Here is an 18,491-nt window from a genome sequence, read left to right on the forward strand (position 1 = left end):
AGTTTTTATGTTTGTCTGTAAATTATCTGCTACTACTAAATTTTATACGCCACTGAACTCAATAAACTTTAATTTGGTCCCTCTGTTGTTTGCGGAGATTATAAACTTAAATGTAACAATAATAAACAATAAAAAAATACTCTGATAAAGAATAACACTGTAGATACGCCAATATTAGTACACATAGCATAATTCTAACGATTCAAATTAGAGTCGACTGACTTACTACAATTGCATTTTATAGCAAATGGCTTCCAAAAACGAACTAGGTCCATTTTCTTTTATTTTCATGTTGGATATTTAAGTAAAATACCACCAGACCACAAATGAAAAAAAAAAAAACACTTAAAATATTTTCTAAAATACCCAACATTACATAAATACTCATACCAGTATTATGAGTCCATTCTATCTTTTAGTTGGAAGAAAAAAGAAAAGAAAAAAAGCGCGAATCAGATGTCACGCAGATGCGTGACGTACAGACTAGCCTAGTTTTTATGTTTGTCTGTAAATTATGTGCTACTACTGATCAAGCATTTCGGGAAATTTTATACGCCACTGAACTCAATAAACTTTATTTGGTCCCTCTGTTGTTTGCGGAGATTATAAACTTAAATGTAACAATAATAAACAATAAAAAATACTCTGATAAAGAATAACACTGTAGATACGCCAATATTAGTACACATAGCATAATTCTAACGATTCAAATTAGAGTCGACTGACTTACTACAATTGCATTTTATAGCAAATGGCTTCCAAAAACGAACTAGGTCCATTTTCTTTTATTTTCATGTTGGATATTTAAGTAAAATACCACCAGACCACAAATGAAAAAAAAAAAAAACACTTAAAATATTTTCTAAAATACCCAACATTACATAAATACTCATACCAGTATTATGAGTCCATTCTATCTTTTAGTTGGAAGAAAAAAGAAAAGAAAAAAAGCGCGAATCAGATGTCACGCAGATGCGTGACGTGGAATGTTCAGTGTTCAGCGAGCTAAGAAAGAACATGGCGACTGACGAGGATTCGGAAGATTATTTTGTTCGGGAAATAGAGAAAAATGACGGCTCTGTTTTAAGAATGTATCAGTGCAGCAAAGGGGACGTGGGCTGTGTAGTATGGGACGCTGCTATTGTCCTGTCAAAATACCTCGAAACGGAACAATTCAGCTGTGTTCAGTCTGCTGTTAGTACGTGGTCCTCGAAGAACATTATTGAACTGGGCGCAGGAACAGGACTCGTGGGTCTCGTGGCTGCAACTCTGGGGTGAGTTATGAATGCTGTGCCCTGTGAACTCCTCTATTAAATTAAAACCGATAAGATGTATAAATGGCCATAATGAACAACTTAAGAAAATTAGGATTTTGATGAATTCCTCTTAATAAATATTATTCATACATGTGGTTGATTTAAAAGTATTTTAATAATGTGCACCCATAGGGCAAATGTCACAGTGACAGATCTGGAAGACCTGCAGCTTCTCCTTCAACTAAACATTAGGAAAAATCAGCATCTCATCCATACAGGCTCAATCACAGCCAAGGTACTGAAATGGTTTGTACTACATTTTATCCTACAGGACCTTTTTTTGGAAGGGGTGTGTTTCCTTTCTTATAATATATATATATATATATATCCTCCTGAGACCCAGCTATGGAGTTGGCCACATTATAGCTACCATGATCATAGTTCACCCAAAAATGAAAATTCGGTCATCATTTACTCTTCTTTATATTTTCCAAACCTGTATGATTTGCTTTCTACAGTGGAACAAAAATATCTTTGTACAATTTAAGTTATGGTGACACTTTAGAATAGGGAACACATATTCACTATTCTCTCAATAAACTCATAATTTGCTGCATATTAATAGTCAGTAAGGTAGTTGTTAAGTGGGGTCGGATTAAGGGATCTAAAATATGGTCATACAGATTTAGGCATTAATATGTGGTTTTTAAATACTAATAAACAGCCAGTATGCTTGTAATATGCACGCTAATAAGCAACTAGTACATAAATAGCGAGAATAAAATAAAGTGTTACCAAAGGTTTTTTTTATTTCATGAAAATGTATTATGAAATAATGACAACTTATGAAACATTTTCCTTTTAAAAGGGGAGGAGATGTCGAAGAATTTCTACCTCCTCCTCATTATATTCTGATGGCTGATTGTATCTACTATGAGCAGGTACTGTAACAATGAATATTACACAATCATTTATTTCATTTTTCTTAAACCTGTGTTCCCATACAGCAATAGTTAGCTCTGCAGTGCTGAATAATTAACAGTACTAGGTTTAATAGCCTCAGTGTTGTATACTCCACAGTCTGTGGAGCCACTGGTGGAGACTCTGAAACTCTTGGCTGGACCAGAGACGTGTATCATCTGTTGCTATGAGCAGCGCACTGTTGGTGTAAATCCTGAAATAGAAAAGAGATTCTTTGAGGTAAGAGAATCAAACTGTAAAACACTAAATAGTTACATTGTCATATTTAGTGGCACATGTTAATGAGAGTGTATTAGACCAGTTGGTCTTTTAGCTCCAAGTAATGGTATGCAGATTATATATATTTAATTGTATGAGTTAAAAGCCAGTTAAATGCATCGCCATGCTAAATCTGCTGTTATCTTATTCTTCATCAAATACTCTTTCACAGCTACTTCTGCAAGAATTCCAGACAGAGGAGATCCCATCTGAGAAACAAGACCCTGAGTTCAACAGTCCTGACATTCACATTCTCCACCTGCGGCGAAGAGTCGACTGAATGGCTTTATTTGCTCTTCTGTTTGAAATGGCGAGGATGTGTTTGTGTTTCAATGGACTGTGGTGTTGTTGGTCAGATGTTTGACACTGAACCATATGAATACAAACTGTTTTTAAGTGCTTTTTATGTGGTATGGGAGGTCGGCCTTAATGTGAGCTTATGTGTCTTTGCAGACAAACAGGTTTAAGTGAATGGTTCTGTGTGTGTTAACTAGCAAAAATAAAGTGAATGGTTCTGTGTGTGTTAACTAGCAAAAATAAAGTGAATGGTTCTGTGTGTTAACTGGCAAAAATCTCAAATGTGTTTTTTTACATACCGATTTAGAGAATGCTAAACTGAGTGTGATGATCTGTAAATAAACTTTCTAAAATTAACAAAAAGCATTTTGTTGATGCTAAATAATTAAAAAACCTTCAGAAAATGCTAGAAAAGTATCACTAAACATGAGATTGTGTTGTTGCAGCTTTTTTTACAGGAGGGTCCGTTTTGGCCATTGTTATTCTGGGTTATTGAGCGCATTACGCATTAGAGATAGCAAAGTTGTGGTTGCAGTGTACAGTGGAGAAGTGGAATCTTTCAGAATTTCTTCAGATTTTAGTAACTAAAGAGCTACATCTGGATGCAGACATACTTTGACTTTAATTGCAATTGTTGAGATTTGAAGCTAATCTATTAATTATTAGATTCTTATTCATGTTTGTATTTAAATATTTGGATCATTATTAATTACAGAGGCAGATGTGACACTTTCTAATTGCTAATAGTAATACTGAACAGTAATGTTCAACTGATTGTACTTCGGACCACCTGATCTTACCTGGTATCAATGCAAATACAGTATATGACTGGTTTAAAATAAAGATTGTACTGAATTTAGTGGTGGGAAAATAACTGAAGAGATCAATAGCTTGAGCTTCTGTATTTTCATGATTTCGTATAAATGTACCTTTTTTTAAGGATTAGTTGGATGCAGGTTCTTTGTTAATACTTATATATAAACAACATTAAGCCTGCTGGTTTACCAAGATTCTATGTTCAGACTTAGGGCTATTTTTGGTGGTAATTACTGTTATGCAGTTTTACAGGTGGGAGGAAAAACCTTTTACACATAATGCTGCGCCCTTTTCTAAAAACAGCTTTCGGTCAGAATGGAACTGCAGAGCCTAGGGCAGAACAAAAGAATCAGTCGAAAGAGAAAACTGCTCATTTAGGTGAACTCGCAGAGTTGTCGTCGTATCCTAGAAGGTAAAGTATATTATACAGTGACAGGGGTTTTCAAGGTAGGTTTGCACAGAATTAAATGTCATTTAAATGTCATGTAATTAGGTCAGTGGTGGGAGTAATACAAATGCTTTGTCTTCCAGTGCAAATTCCTACAGCTGAGTTTCCCTCTTATACAGTCAGATTTGATGTTCATGGGCCTGGAGCGATTTCTTCTGTTTCTTCTGTTCTTCTGTTCTTCTGTCAAAATGTTAATTATTTTACCAAAATAAGAGGGATCATACAAAATGCTTGGTATTGTTTATTTAGTACTGGCCTGAATAAGAAATTTCACATAAAAGATGTTTACATATAGTCCACAAGAGAAAATAATAGTTGAATTTATAAAAATGACCCCACTTACAAATGCATATACAGTGACAGGGGTTTTCAAGGTAGGTTTGCACAGAATTAAATGTCATTTAAATGTCATGTAATTAGGTCAGTGGTGGGCGTAATACAAATGCTTTGTCTTCCAGTGCAAATTCCTACAGCTGAGTTTCCCTCTTATACAGTCAGATTTGATGTTCATGGGCCTGGAGCGATTTCTTCTGTTTTAGCCATGCCAGGGTGTGGAGCTTTACTCTTATGTCCAGCAATTATTAAATTTTGTTCTTGAAAGTTCCTCTTTCCAGTTCTCTTTAAGGATGTCAAGCACACAACACGGTTAACATCCATAGAACAGCTCAAATGGGTAAAACCCAGTGAAAGCTTGAGGAAACTCTCAGACTGTGAATAACAAACTTAAGCCGCATCCCAAGTTCTAACTTACTGTTAAACTTACAAATCATATATTTCATGTCTGATTAATTTATTCAACCAGCCCATCAATTTGGTTATAGTAAATGTTAGTACGAATCAACTTAATCCCTAACCACTCAAAGATTCATACAGTCAATTCATACAGTATTCATGACATACAGTTGAAGTCAAAAGTTTACATACACCTTGCAGAATCGGCAAAATGTTAATTATTTTACCAAAATAAGAGGGATCATACAAAATGCTTGGTATTGTTTATTTAGTACTGGCCTGAATAAGAAATTTCACATAAAAGATGTTTACATATAGTCCACAAGAGAAAATAATAGTTGAATTTATAAAAATGACCCCACTTACAAGTTTACATACTGTATGCTTGATTCTTAATACTGTGTTGTTACCTGAATGATCCACAGCTGTGCTTTTTTTGTTCAGTGATAGTTGTTCATGAGTCCCTTGTTTGTCCCGAACAGTTAAACTTCCTGCTGTTCTTCAGAAAAATCCTTCAGGTCCCACAAATTCTTTGTTTTTCCAGCATTTTTGTGTATTTGAACCCTTTCCAGCAATGACTGTATGATTTTGAAATCCATCTTTTCACACTGAGGACAACTGAGAGACTCATATGCAACTATTACAGAAGGTTCAAACGCTCACTGATGCTCCAGAAGGAAAAACCATGCATTAAGAGCCAGGGGGTGAAAACCTTTGAACAGAATGAAGATGTGTACACTTTTCTTATTTTGCCTAAATATCATTTTTTTTTTCATTTAGTGCTGCCCTCCAGAAGCTACAGAAGATACTTACATGTTTCCCAAAATACAAAATAAGTTAAATTTACCCTGATCTTCAAATTCAAAAGGGTTTCTCCCCCCGGCTCTTAATGCATCGTTTTTCCTTCTGAAGCATCAGTGAGCGTTGGAACCTTCTGTAATAGCTAATAATCATGGAGCTGTTGAGCATAGGCAAATGGGTGGCTGCTTTCTATGAAGGCTGGGATCGGAACTGCTGTCAGTGCTGTTGTGACAGTAGAATCTGACATTCTACAGAAAAGTAACAAGCCCACAGTAAGGGTTCATAGACTTTCATTATAAGCATTTTGAACAGAAAGTATGTGAATTTGACAGGTAACATCCCAAGGAGAACCAGTAAAGCTGGTGAGAGTGTTGAACCCTTGGGGAAAAGGCGAGTGGTCCGGTGCCTGGAGTGACAAGTAAGAGTCAAATGAAACTCACTAATTGATGTATGAAGTGTCATTGTATATTTACTAATATTTACTTTTTGATTGTGTAGCAGAAGAGTAGGTTAGTTTTGTGACACACTATCACATTGCAAAACCATTTTGTTGCATAACTGTATGTGCATCCTGTCACTGGAATCCACGTTTAATTTAATTTCATGTTTACTGCAAACCTGTTTAAGCAACTCACCAATACCATGTTCGAGAGATTTTATTTTTTTATTTTTTATTTTTGTGTTCATAGTCCTGAATCGATTTCTCCTCCAGAGCGCAAGAGGTTTTGCTATATTAGCCATATAAGTGTGCATGGAAATAGTAGAAAGCCTTGGTATCTTTAGGATACTAATTTCAGCATACTATGTTGTGGGACACTAATTTTAATCTTGCATACTATTTTGGGTCTATACTAAGCTTAGCTTACTAACATTAAAGGGATAGTTCACCCAAAATGAAAATTCTGTCATTAATTACTCACCCTTTTTCCAAACCCATAAGAACTTCATTCATCTTCGGAACACAAATTAAGATATTTTTTATGTATTCTGAGAGCTCTCTGACCTTCCATAGACAGCAAGGGTACTAGCATGATCAAGGCACAGAAACGTAGAAAGGACATCGATAAAATTGTCCATGTGACATCAGTGGTTCAACCGTAATATCATGAAGCTATACGAGAATAGTTTTTGTGCGCCAAAAAACAAGAATAACAACTTTATTCAACAATTCTTCTACTCCGCGTCACCCTATAGCGCTATTCACTGAAAAAAAATTATTCATTGTAAGTGGTTGCAATCCATTTATTTTAGCTACATTTAAATAAACACATTTTGCTGAAAGTTAGTAAACTAAATTTGTTTAATAAATTAAATTGTAAATTAATAAAAAATAAATTGATTGCAACCTTACCTTAAATTTTTTTTAGTATATATATATATTTTCAGTGTTTTGGAAAGTATCCTGCACGTAAACAACGCATGCACATGGTGCTATCTTAATTTGTGTTCCAAAGATGAACGAAGGTCTTACGGGTTTGGAATGACATGAGGGTGAGTAATTAATGACAGAATTTTCATTTTTGGGTAAACTATCCCTTTAACTACATGGGTCATTCCTACTATATACTATTCCTACAAATAAGTGAACAGTGGGGCAAATTTTGCAAATTTTTGACGTCATGTCCACACAGTCTAAAATGTATTTGAAAATATTCTGTTCTGTTTTATTTTGCTAATGAAACGTATGCTAATTAATAATTGGTAATCAGTTTAGAATAGTTTTTTCTTATATATTTTCAATATGGAGTTACAGTCCTGTTAGAAGGCGTTCACACTAACAGTGTTTGTTGTTTTATTTCACCAACGGTCACTGTCATTCATATCGCCAGCATTCACCTGGCAACAAAAGACAGCTTTTGTTGTCTTTTGTTTATAGGTTGTCTTTGTCAGTCTTTTGTAATAGGCTGTCCTTTTCGTGAACAAAAGCCAGTTCATTAGTGACATCATCTTCTAGGAAATTACATCATTGTTTTGGTGGGAGAAAAGACCAAAAGTACAAACATAATACTTTCAGTTTAACTAAATAATAAAAAGTACAAAAAAAAAAAACTTTTTATTTATGTAATGTTTTACTGTAAAACATTCCAGTCTGTTAAAATAAAAAAGTATTTATTATAATATAAACATTTAAATAGATGGTTAATATTAAAATTGACTTTAAGTTGACGCACTCATCTAAGCTAACTCTCAGTCCATCAATCCTTGCTGTGCAATTGTTAACATTTGATATTTATTTACTACAAAAATATATTCAGCTTCAAAGGTATAATTTTATTTCCAGTGCTATATCCCTGGTAGAGAATATACTCTCAGTCACACCACTGGATAGAGATATCTGCACAGCCAAAGTTACTGTGCTATAACAAAACCCAATCTATTATTGTATATGCTTTTTTTTTTTACTTTCAGGTCATTATTGTGGAACAACGTGAGTGAAAGTGACCAATCCAATTGTCGTTCTTCGGCCATTGATGGGGAGTTCTGGTGGGCATTAATTGTACTTTCAGATTGATCTTTTGCTGCATTAAATATGAATAAATTTTTTTCAGTAACATATTTTACTGTAGGATGTCAATGGAGGACTTCACTGAAAACTTCAGGGACATTGATATTTGTTGCCTCAGTCCTGATTTTTTGAACAGTTCCTCTAAATACAGCTGGACTTCCACATGCTATTATGGCAGCTGGGATGCTGGGACTACAGCTGGTGGCCGCCCCAGTATTAAAGGTATTTCATGTCTATAATGAGAGCGAGTGAGGAGTGAGTGTAATCTTAATATGTTGAGGGCCTTATTAATGTTGAAAACCATTAAATGTTCAACAAGTAAACATATTTGTGTAATGTTTGAGTGTGTATACTTTTGGCGATTTAGTGTGTATATGTGTAACACAAAGGTCTGATTCTTTGGATGTGTTTTAGAGACTTTCTGGACAAACCCTCAGTTTCGGATGAGGATTGAGGTTCTTGATGAGGAATGTGCTAGAGGCCAGTGTCCTGAAAACATACTGGTGTCCCTCATGCAGAAACATGAAAACAGATACAGAAGTCTTGTTTCTAACTACTCCATCGGCTTCAGTGTTTTTGCGGTCAGTATTATCAAAAGTCAAAGGATACAACTATTTTTGTTTCCACATATTAATTGTGTGTTATTATTCTATTTTCGACTTTAACAGATACCACCAGAGGCAAGTAAATTCTAATACATACATAGATGTAATTACTCTATTAACTATATGTATCTCTAAATAAAGTTGTTGGGTAAATACAAGTTTATATTTCATTCCCTTTTAGATGAAAGGTGAGACGTTCCCAGCCAAGTTCTTCTATAATAAACGTCCTGTGGAAGCTACTGAGAAATTTACCAAAGCAAGACATGTGATGAAATTATTCAAGCTTGAACCAGGAGAGTATCTCATTGTACCATCCACTCTAAATCCTAATGAGTGTGCAAAATTCATGCTGTCCATCTTCTTAAAGAGTGGATCCCTTAAGAGAAATTAGAAATCTTGTATGAGATCATTAAGGAACATCAGTGGGACACCAGTTGAATGGAAAGACACCAGTGCATTGATTTTATATTAGTTATTTTATTTTCGTCACATTATAGCAAAACCTTAGGGAAAAAAAATGTTGCTTTCAGTCCCTGATCATGTAATTTTACATGAATATATAGACATCGCACTTCACATCTGTTTTACAAATGGGGTTTCTCAAAATCATTGTTTAATACATAGGTCTAAATAGAATGTCGTGCATACACACACTATGCTTCAGAATTCCAGGTTTGGAGGAATACACCGATGTTTTATAATTTTTGTCATTTGAAACTAACAGCTTGAGTTTGTACAAATGTCTATTAAAAATTGTTTAAAGAAAGCAAACATACATTTGTTTTGTACTTCATTTATGCTATTTTATATCTCTTTTCATATTACTTTATCTATTTCATGACTTTATACCTGGTTATTTTTCTAATTTTAAGTTACTTTTTTCTATTACTATTGTCATAGCTGGCACACAAGCCGTGACAAATGGGGGCTCGTCCGGGATCTTTTGGAAATTCCCATTGCGTTTTGGACATATTTTGGAAGTGCTTTGTTTTGTTGCGTTTGATTATTTTGTAAGAAAATTTGCCACTTTGTTTAACCAAATGTGTTGGGTTGTTTTATACATCGTTGTTGAACGAACTATGCGTTTGATTTGATTGTTTGTTCGAGCAGAAGGAAGGTATACATTGCTGTATCCTAGCCAGTATTTAGAAGTTAAGTGATTTTGCTAATTCTATCTGTGACGAGTGGGGCGGGGCCGAGAGCCATGGGAACGGAGCAAGGCCGGTGGAGTAATTGATCATTAGCGACACCTGCACCACTCACCGGTCTCGAGTCTCACGGAGGAGCTCCGGAAGGATAAAAGGGAGGAGTGACGACAGTGTCAGGGGAGAGAGGACCAGGCCTGGACTTTCTCCCCCGACACTGTCTATTGCGATGCACCTGTACAACACACACACACAAAAAACGAAGACGAAAATCAACGAAGAAACCAAACTACAAATATGACCTACACTGAGTTCATAACACTGTTATAACTGTCACATAATCTTATGTTGTTTGTCTTATGTTCATAAGAATTCCCATAAAAAAAACACCTGAACATACATGATATCCCCTTTTCTGCACCAAATATGAACAAATAAACTACATATTAATTAAAAATAATACATAGGTGGTTTATGGGCTCATATTAAGCCTCAGGTGTGAAAATGAGGATTGTGAAGTAATCAGTAGCTTGAGTTTTTGTATTTTCATAATCTCATACAATTTTAACTGTTTTTAGGACCAATCAGATACAGTTTCTTTATTAATTATCTATTATATAAACACTGACTTTTCATTCTAAGTTAATTGTAAGACATTTGAGATTCAAACTGCTTTTATTTGCTTATATTGATATCTTTCTATGTTGAGTAAAATGTATACATGGTGGAATTTATTGTTATGTAAATTATACAACAGTGGTGGGAGGAATTTGGAATCTTTTGCACAATGGTATACCTGTGCCGTGACGTACTGTGCAGAACAAAACACTGCACACTTCCTGAAAACATCATTCAGTGTGAGCACAGAATTCCAGAGCCATAGGGCAGAACAAAGAGAGTAATCAAATCTAGTAGGAGAAGACTGCTCATTTAGGTAAGTTATTATCCTTGAAGGTAAAATATACTATATCTTCAAAATTTTGCTTATCCACTAATTATGTTGTATGTCTCTGAATAACTATCAAGATATATTTTTCAAAGGGGCAAGAATACACTCCCAAACTAGTCAAACAAGTCTAGAGTCCCTTATCTTTTAGGTCTTTGAAAACAAAACATAGCTTAACATAGTGGTGTCATATCACCAGACGTGACGCCTTCATCTGTTTTTCATTATAGTTTATCCGAAGAAACAGACTTTTGCAACTGAAAAAAATGCCTCCACCTCGTGTAAACAAGAAACCCAAGAATGAATCCACACCAAATGACAACACGGGCACTCTCGACGACCCTTTGAAATTCTTGGATCAGGACTACCAGGAGTTGAAGAAGAGCTGCATCACCAATCAAAAGAGATTTGTTGATGACAAGTTCCCTCCAGAAAGCAGCTCCATTGACCCAAAGAACAAACTTAAATTGGATCTGGACCAAATCGAATGGTTGAGACCATCAGTAAGTTACCTGTATTCACTTTCCATCTTCAGTCCTTCAGTAACTTGTTTGAAAGAATCATTGTAAAGACACTGCAGAATGTCTCTTAGGGCTTGTCAGAACAGGTTCACCTGAGACATTTCTCAGCATTTTTGATTTACAATTGTGGGAAGACATCTCAAGTGTCTTGAAAGCAGACCCAAAGTGCATTTTCTGAATTTAAATGTCCTTTTCTGGTATCCCCAAATCATTGGACCAAGTTTCTCTGTATTTTCACAATCTTTTTTTTTTTTTTTAGAAAATAGTGTCAGACCCTCAGATCATTGTACAGGGGGTCTCCCGGTTTGACTATTCCCAAGGATCTTATTTAGGTATGTTTATTTATGTATTTCTAGTAGGCATATACACCAGAAAGCCTTTGGTCAACTCATTGAAACACTAGTTTTGCTCATTTTTTTCCTCAGGAAACTGCTGGTTTCTTGCTTCAGTTGGTGCTTTAACATTTCAGAAGGACATCATGGACCAGGTCATGCCAGCTGACCAGTCATTTGGTAAAGATTATGCAGGGATATTCCACTTCAGAGTGAGTTCTTTGGTCTTTTAAGTATAACTGAATGCTGTTTAAAATTACATCAGCCCTTAAGCCTTATGTTGTGCTTATTTTGTATAGTTCTGGCGGTTTGGGAAATGGATTGACGTGGTCATTGATGACAAACTTCCAACAATCGATGGCAAACTTGTTTTTGTTCTTTCAAAAACATCTAATGAGTTTTGGCCTGCATTACTGGAGAAAGCTTATGCCAAGTAGGTACCAGTATGTTGTGGTAACATTATTTTTCTTCAAATTATGCATCAGATTGTTTATTTATTAAATGATTTCACCAAGACTTCATGGCCTTCAGTAAATGTTTTGTATGTAACCTGATATTAAAGGTGCTTTACAAATGGAAGCATTTGCCATCTTACATTGTCACAAAAATAACAGTCATTTTATAATCATCAAAAATGTAAGTATTTCAACAGCATGTTTAGTATATACTTGATATGTAGAATACCTTTTATAGGGTGTGCGGCTCCTATGCTGACATGGATGCTGGTCGTGTATCTGAAGCTCTGCTAGACTTCACTGGTGGCGTCCACGTGTGCCTTGAACTAGAAAAACCTGCTATTGATTTGTGGAACCTGATGGACCGTGCAGCCAAAACTAAGGCTCTGATGGCCTGTGGCTCCCATCAGGGGGTAGGTGGTGACCTCAGGCTTGATCTTTAATTACTGTAATGGATATTATCATTATGACATATAAGTCACTGTCATTGAAGAATTTTGTTAGGTTTTGCATTAAAGTCTAACTAAATCTAAATGAATACAGTAAAATGTTTTACAACAATGTAATACATAAAACAATCTTTTTTTTTAAATTTCCTGCTACATATTTCACTTTGGCAGCATTACTAATATGATATGTATGTTTTTCAAACCATATCAGGAAACATCTGAGAATGTATTACCCAATGGTATTGTTCAAGGCCACGCATATACAGTGACGGGGGTTTTTAAGGTAAGTCTGCACAGAATTAAATGTCAGATCACAGTACCATCAGATTAAATAGCTTTTAAAATAACCCAAGTTTTTAATAGCAAGTTAGATCAACTGCATTCCAGCGTTGCTTTAAGGAACACATCCCTTAATTTCTTAAAATTCAGAATTAAGCAATTTATTCTCAACCATTTGCATATTTGACGTTTGACATTTTTCACAATTCCTTTCAGAAATGTGTTTAAGGTAAAATTTGGAAAAATGAAAATGTCAGTGGCCATACACATTTAGATGATTGATAAATACAGGTAGATTGGTAATTGTTCCTTGGACAATTCCATAACAAAAAAAGCTTGAATCCCTTTAGAAATGTCACCATCTAGAGGTCTGACAACTGCAATCTTTTCTGAGTTTGTTCGCCATCAACAATTTTTAATTCAATCATTTTAACTCATTTTAACTGAGACTTTGTTTTAAAACTTCTTGCACTTTACTTTTTGTTGCGTTCCCAAGTAGCGCCCTCAAGGCTCTGTTCTGGAACCTGTTTTCACATGTAATGGGAATGTTTTCATTAAGCATGAGGTTGATTTTCATAGTTAATAGTTAGTTATTATATAATAATAATCCATCCATATCGACAGGCTTATAATACAAAAAAAGGTGTTTAGCGACAACAGGCACGCTTTGTTCTGATGTTAAATGTTGTTGTAATAGCGTACACCAGTGTTTATTTACTAATTGCCCTCGGCTCCAGATGAGCTCCACACTTTGGTATGTCCTTTGTACATTTGTATTCATCCCTGTTACGTCAAGTCTGTGGTTTTGCAAGAACAGTTTTTTTTAAATAATGTTTGTCCTCAAAGCATTGTGTACAGACAGTTCAGTCCTGTGGTAAAAGGATATTTCATAATGATCCTGGTGAAATACCTATGGCCTATTCTGAGTTTAGGTGACATCCAGAATAAGTAGCAACCCACGATAAGGGTTTGAAGAGTTTTGAATAACATGTCACGATGTAACAGGTAACATGCCAAGAAAAACCAGTGAGGCTGGTGAGAGTGTTGAATCCGTGGGGAAGAGGCGAGTGGAACGGTGCCTGGAGTGACAAGTAAGACTCACAAAAAACTATATAGATTAACCAATCACAACATTGATCAAGTGACATTGTTTGTTTGTAACACTGGATAATTCATGACTATTTTCTTACTTGGATTCTTGACGAGGTTTGAGAGTTGTATTAGGTTTTTAGTATGCTAAACAACAAAGTTAGCTGCTTAACTTATAAATAGTAGATCTTTAAAACTAAATGTAGCTTAATAGAATGGCTCAGTCGTGCTACACAGTACATCTTCATCATGACGTCCTCGTCATATTATATAGATATTATATTTGTGGGGTGCCGGAAGAATTGTCACTGAGACGGCCCAGTGACTGCTGCTTATTATACGCTTGAATAATGATTGACAGGATCGAATGATTAGGCTTTGATTATATGTTTGGAACTTCATTTAAAAATATTTGAAATTGTCATACAGATTTCTGTCATTTTAACAGACTGGAATGTTTTAAGGAGACTACAGAACAAAACCTCACAACAACTCTTTTCCTAAAACTAATCGATGTTTGTGCTTTTGTACTTTTTCCCCACCAAAAAAATGATGTCACTGCTTTTGTTTGATAAAAGGAAAGCCTATTACAAAAGTCTGACTAAAGGCAACCTGTCACAAAGACAATAGAAAGTCATTAATTCATATAGTCATTCAATGAATGAGAGTTAGCAAATTCCGGTGATATGAATGACAGTGACCGTTGGTGATGGAACTTTGATGTTGGTTTTTCAGGCAAATGAAAAACCAACAGCGCTTGACGATTTAATCTCTGTTAGTGTGAATACTGATTAACAAGACTGCAATGACCAATTTCATGACTTAATTTTTTTATTATTATTTTGATAAAAGAAAGAAAAAAGTAAAAGAAAAAAAGAACACCTGATATATTTTGTAATAAATTTTGCAAAATGCCAAAAAAGGCAGCATCCACACAAAACCCCAGTAGTGCAATTTTTCAAAATGTATTAAAATTGTGATATTGTGGAAAAAAATAACCCAATAAAAATAAATGAATATGGTATTCAGCATGGTAGACTTATTATTTTGGTGCCATTGAAAAGCCAGCTATAATCTTTTAGAGAAATACTAACATAAAATACACAAGAAGCATATTCATTTCTTAAGTGATGAAAAGGTAAAATATAGCTATTTGCAGTAATACTCACCTAAATATACTCTCAATGGATATCCAGGATTTTCAGCTTTATTTGCTATATTATTTCCTCATTATTACTTGTTATTTACTCTTTACTCATGTAGCACAAGCCCATGTAATATTTTAATACGCTGTTGTATAACTTTCAGGTCATCGTTGTGGAACAAAGTGAGTGAGAAGGAGCAAACAAAGTGTCGTTCTTTGGCCAATGATGGGGAGTTCTGGTGGGTATTAACTGTAGTTTTACATGTGACCTCACTGCATTAAACATGAATCAAATGTTTTCAGTAACGTACTTTACTGCAGGATGTCAATGGAGGACTTCACCAAAAACTTCGAAGACACTGATATTTGTTGCCTCAGACCTGATTTTCTGGACAGTTCCTCTAAATGTATTTGGACAACTACACACTACAATGGTATCTGGGAATCTGGGACTACAGCTGGTGGCTGCATCAATAATAAAGGTAGCTCATATATAAATGCATAGAGAGAGAGAGAGAGAGAGAGAGAGAGATTCATGCAGACTAGTTGTCTATCGTCAGTTGAATTCCTATATCAGTATGTCCAATGTTTTAGGTACTTTTCAGTCGGGTTTTAGATCACTGCACACCATGGAAACTGCATTGTTGAAGGTTAGCAGTGACGATGCTGGTTCATATACGGTGCTTGTTTTGTTGGATTTAAGCGTGGCATTCGATACAATTGATCATAGTATTCTGTTACATCGGTTGAAAAAGGTGGTAGGTGTTCAGGGTGTCACTCTGCAGTGGTTGGCTTTTTACCTCAAAGACAGAACCTTCTCAGTGAGCATTGGGAAGTTTTCTTCTTCGTCGTTTTCCTTGTCATGCGGTGTGCCTCAAGGGTCCATTTTAGGCCCTCTTCCCTTTTCACTTTACATGCTTCCCTTGGGTGCCATTTTTTCGACGTTGGAGTAGGGTATGAGTGGTTCTGAATGAATGAATGAAACACATTTGTCCGTGTTTCACTCCGTCTCGGATCTCGCTCGCGGAAAGCGCTTGAGAAACAGTGTCTCTTCCGCAGCTCGGTATGCTTTCAACTTGTTTTTTTAGTCTCGAGCAAGACTGTACGACATTCACATTACATGATTTGACTGATTTTTACGTAGAAAGGGCGACAGCGCACCGCATTAAAATAAATTATCATTCATGCTAATGCCCATGCCCTGGTGTTTCGGGTGCCCTACGCAGCTTTCGTATTTTGCATATAGGGAGGATCAGCTCTGGTGGTCAGGCCTTTTCAGCTGCAGCTCCAAAACTTTGGAATAGTTTGCCTGTAAAATGTGACATTTGCTCCTTCGCTAGCCAGTTTTAAATCTGTTTTCAAATCTTGTTTGTTTTCTTTGGCTTTTGATTAAAGGGGTCATATGACGTTGCTAAAAAAGAACATTATTTTGTGTATTTGGTGTAATGAAATGTGTTTATGCGGTTTAAGGTTAAAAAACACATTATTTTCCACATACCTTATTAATGGTGTGTTCCATGTTTTTCTACTTAGATTCCACCAGAGGCAAGTAAAGTACAATTCAAGCTCAATCGTAAAAACACTATAACCACATGTGTCTTTGTCAATAAATAAATTACTTGATATGTATAAAATAAACTGATAATATTTAATTCTACTTTAGATGAAAGATGAGAAGTTCTCTACCAAGTTATTTTACCGCAGACATTCTGTGGAAGATAGTGGGAACTTCATCAATACAAGACATGTGATGAAATTCTTCAAGCTTGAACCAGGAGAGTATCTCATTGTGCCCTCTACTTTCCATCCTAATGAGTGTGCAAATTTCATGCTGTCCATCTTCGCAAAAACTGAATCGCATAGGAGAAAAAAGAAACCTGCAATGACATATGTGTGAGGTTATTATAAATACTGTAAGTACCTTGCTAAAAATAACACTTTAACAGTTCATGGTCTGGTCACCCTCCTACTACTTTTACCAGTTTACCAGTCTAGATTTTTGATCTCTGTAACCGCTCAAATAGGATTTGGAGTAACCAAGCTGGTTATACTATTTTTCTTTTTCTTCTACACCCCTTCTCTTCAATATTTTGTTAATCTGTGAGCTGTGATCCATTGGCTTCAATGTTTATCTGGTCAGTATGAACAATAACTCTACTAGACTCACAGAAAATCTCACTGAATGCAGTAATTCCAGTAATTTCCATTTATTAATGGTGTGTTCCATGTTTTTCTACTTTAACAGATTCCACCAGAGGCAAGTAAAATACAATTCAAGCTCAATCGTAAAAACACTATAACCACATGTGTCTTTGTCAATAAATAAATTACTTGATATGTATAAAATAAACTGATAATATTTAATTCTACTTTAGATGAAAGATGAGAAGTTCTCTACCAAGTTATTTTACCGCAGACAATCTGTGGAAGATAGTGGGAACTTCATCAATACAAGACATGTGATGAAATTCTTCAAGCTTGAACCAGGAGAGTATCTCATTGTGCCCTCTACTTTCCATCCTAATGAGTGTGCAAATTTCATGCTGTCCATCTTCGCAAAAACTGAATCGCATAGGAGAAAAAAGAAACCTGCAATGACATATGTGTGAGGTTATTATAAATACTGTAAGTACCTTGCTAAAAATAACACTTTAACAGTTCATGGTCTGGTCACCCTCCTACTACTTTTACCAGTTTACCAGTCTAGATTTTTGATCTCTGTAACCGCTCAAATAGGATTTGGAGTAACCAAGCTGGTTATACTATTTTTCTTTTTCTTCTACACCCCTTCTCTTCAATATTTTGTTAATCTGTGAGCTGTGAAATGAATGTTACCATTGTTGTTTATTTGTGAGGTTTTTGATGTTCTGTCTCACTGTAACTGTATGGGTCAGGTCAGTCAGTCACCAACAGTTTTAAATGACATTTCAGTGCTGAGCCATTCAGAAAGTCAGAATGAATGAAGGAATGAATGAATGAAGCCTAATTCATATGCTACTCAACGGTCAAATATAAGTATGTCAAGTGATACAGCACAATTCTGAAATGTACACTACCAAACAATAATAAAGACACATATTATTAAAAACTTTAATTTATGTAATCGGTTATTATTATTTTTTAATTTTCATTTAATGATTTACAATTTTGTGACGACTCACAGGAGAAGTGTGTGCAAACTATATTGTTCCAAATCTAGTTCTTTATTAAATATTAAAAGTGTTTTCACTCCAATTAGGTTCTGGAGGGATAAGTAGACTGTAACACCGTAGGTTTTCTTACACTAGAGGGCAGTAGTTTACTAAATAAATAATGGGCGTCGCAACACAGAACCGTGCCAGCACACAGGAGTGTCGTTTACAACTGAGACTGAGATCCTTCTCTTGTGATACCAAACACAAGTAGTCAGCCAAGAAGTATCAATGTGTACA

General features: G+C 35.4%; 3 protein-coding genes across 3 annotated transcripts; all 3 read left to right on the forward strand.

Annotated features, from left to right (window-relative positions):
* The first annotated feature begins 889 nt into the window (after positions 1-889).
* On the forward strand, positions 890-3,083 carry vcpkmt (valosin containing protein lysine (K) methyltransferase). The gene is made up of 5 exons (XM_016274411.1): positions 890-1,274; positions 1,449-1,562; positions 2,125-2,197; positions 2,337-2,456; positions 2,668-3,083. Exons 1-5 carry the CDS (start codon positions 973-975, stop codon positions 2,773-2,775), a joined length of 717 nt encoding a protein of 238 aa, XP_016129897.1. The 5' UTR covers positions 890-972; the 3' UTR covers positions 2,776-3,083.
* Positions 3,084-4,407: 1,324 nt separating this feature from the next.
* On the forward strand, positions 4,408-18,154 carry LOC107586861 (calpain-2 catalytic subunit-like). Its single transcript, XM_016274412.1, has 8 exons — positions 4,408-4,430; positions 5,922-6,007; positions 7,999-8,073; positions 8,157-8,317; positions 8,510-8,652; positions 17,172-17,195; positions 17,306-17,317; positions 17,436-18,154. The coding sequence occupies exons 4-8, from the start codon at positions 8,158-8,160 to the stop codon at positions 17,667-17,669; spliced, it is 573 nt and encodes a 190-aa protein (XP_016129898.1). The 5' UTR covers positions 4,408-4,430; positions 5,922-6,007; positions 7,999-8,073; position 8,157; the 3' UTR covers positions 17,670-18,154.
* LOC107586859 (calpain-1 catalytic subunit-like) lies at positions 10,681-16,063 on the forward strand. The gene is made up of 10 exons (XM_016274410.1): positions 10,681-10,779; positions 11,022-11,294; positions 11,572-11,644; positions 11,738-11,856; positions 11,944-12,077; positions 12,338-12,512; positions 12,760-12,831; positions 13,833-13,918; positions 15,225-15,299; positions 15,382-16,063. Exons 2-10 carry the CDS (start codon positions 11,058-11,060, stop codon positions 15,563-15,565), a joined length of 1,155 nt encoding a protein of 384 aa, XP_016129896.1. The 5' UTR covers positions 10,681-10,779; positions 11,022-11,057; the 3' UTR covers positions 15,566-16,063.
* Positions 18,155-18,491: the final 337 nt, after the last annotated feature.

Source organism: Sinocyclocheilus grahami, unplaced genomic scaffold (assembly GCF_001515645.1).
Source record: "Sinocyclocheilus grahami isolate Dianchi unplaced genomic scaffold, SAMN03320097.WGS_v1.1 scaffold86.1, whole genome shotgun sequence".
NCBI lineage: Eukaryota > Metazoa > Chordata > Actinopteri > Cypriniformes > Cyprinidae > Sinocyclocheilus > Sinocyclocheilus grahami.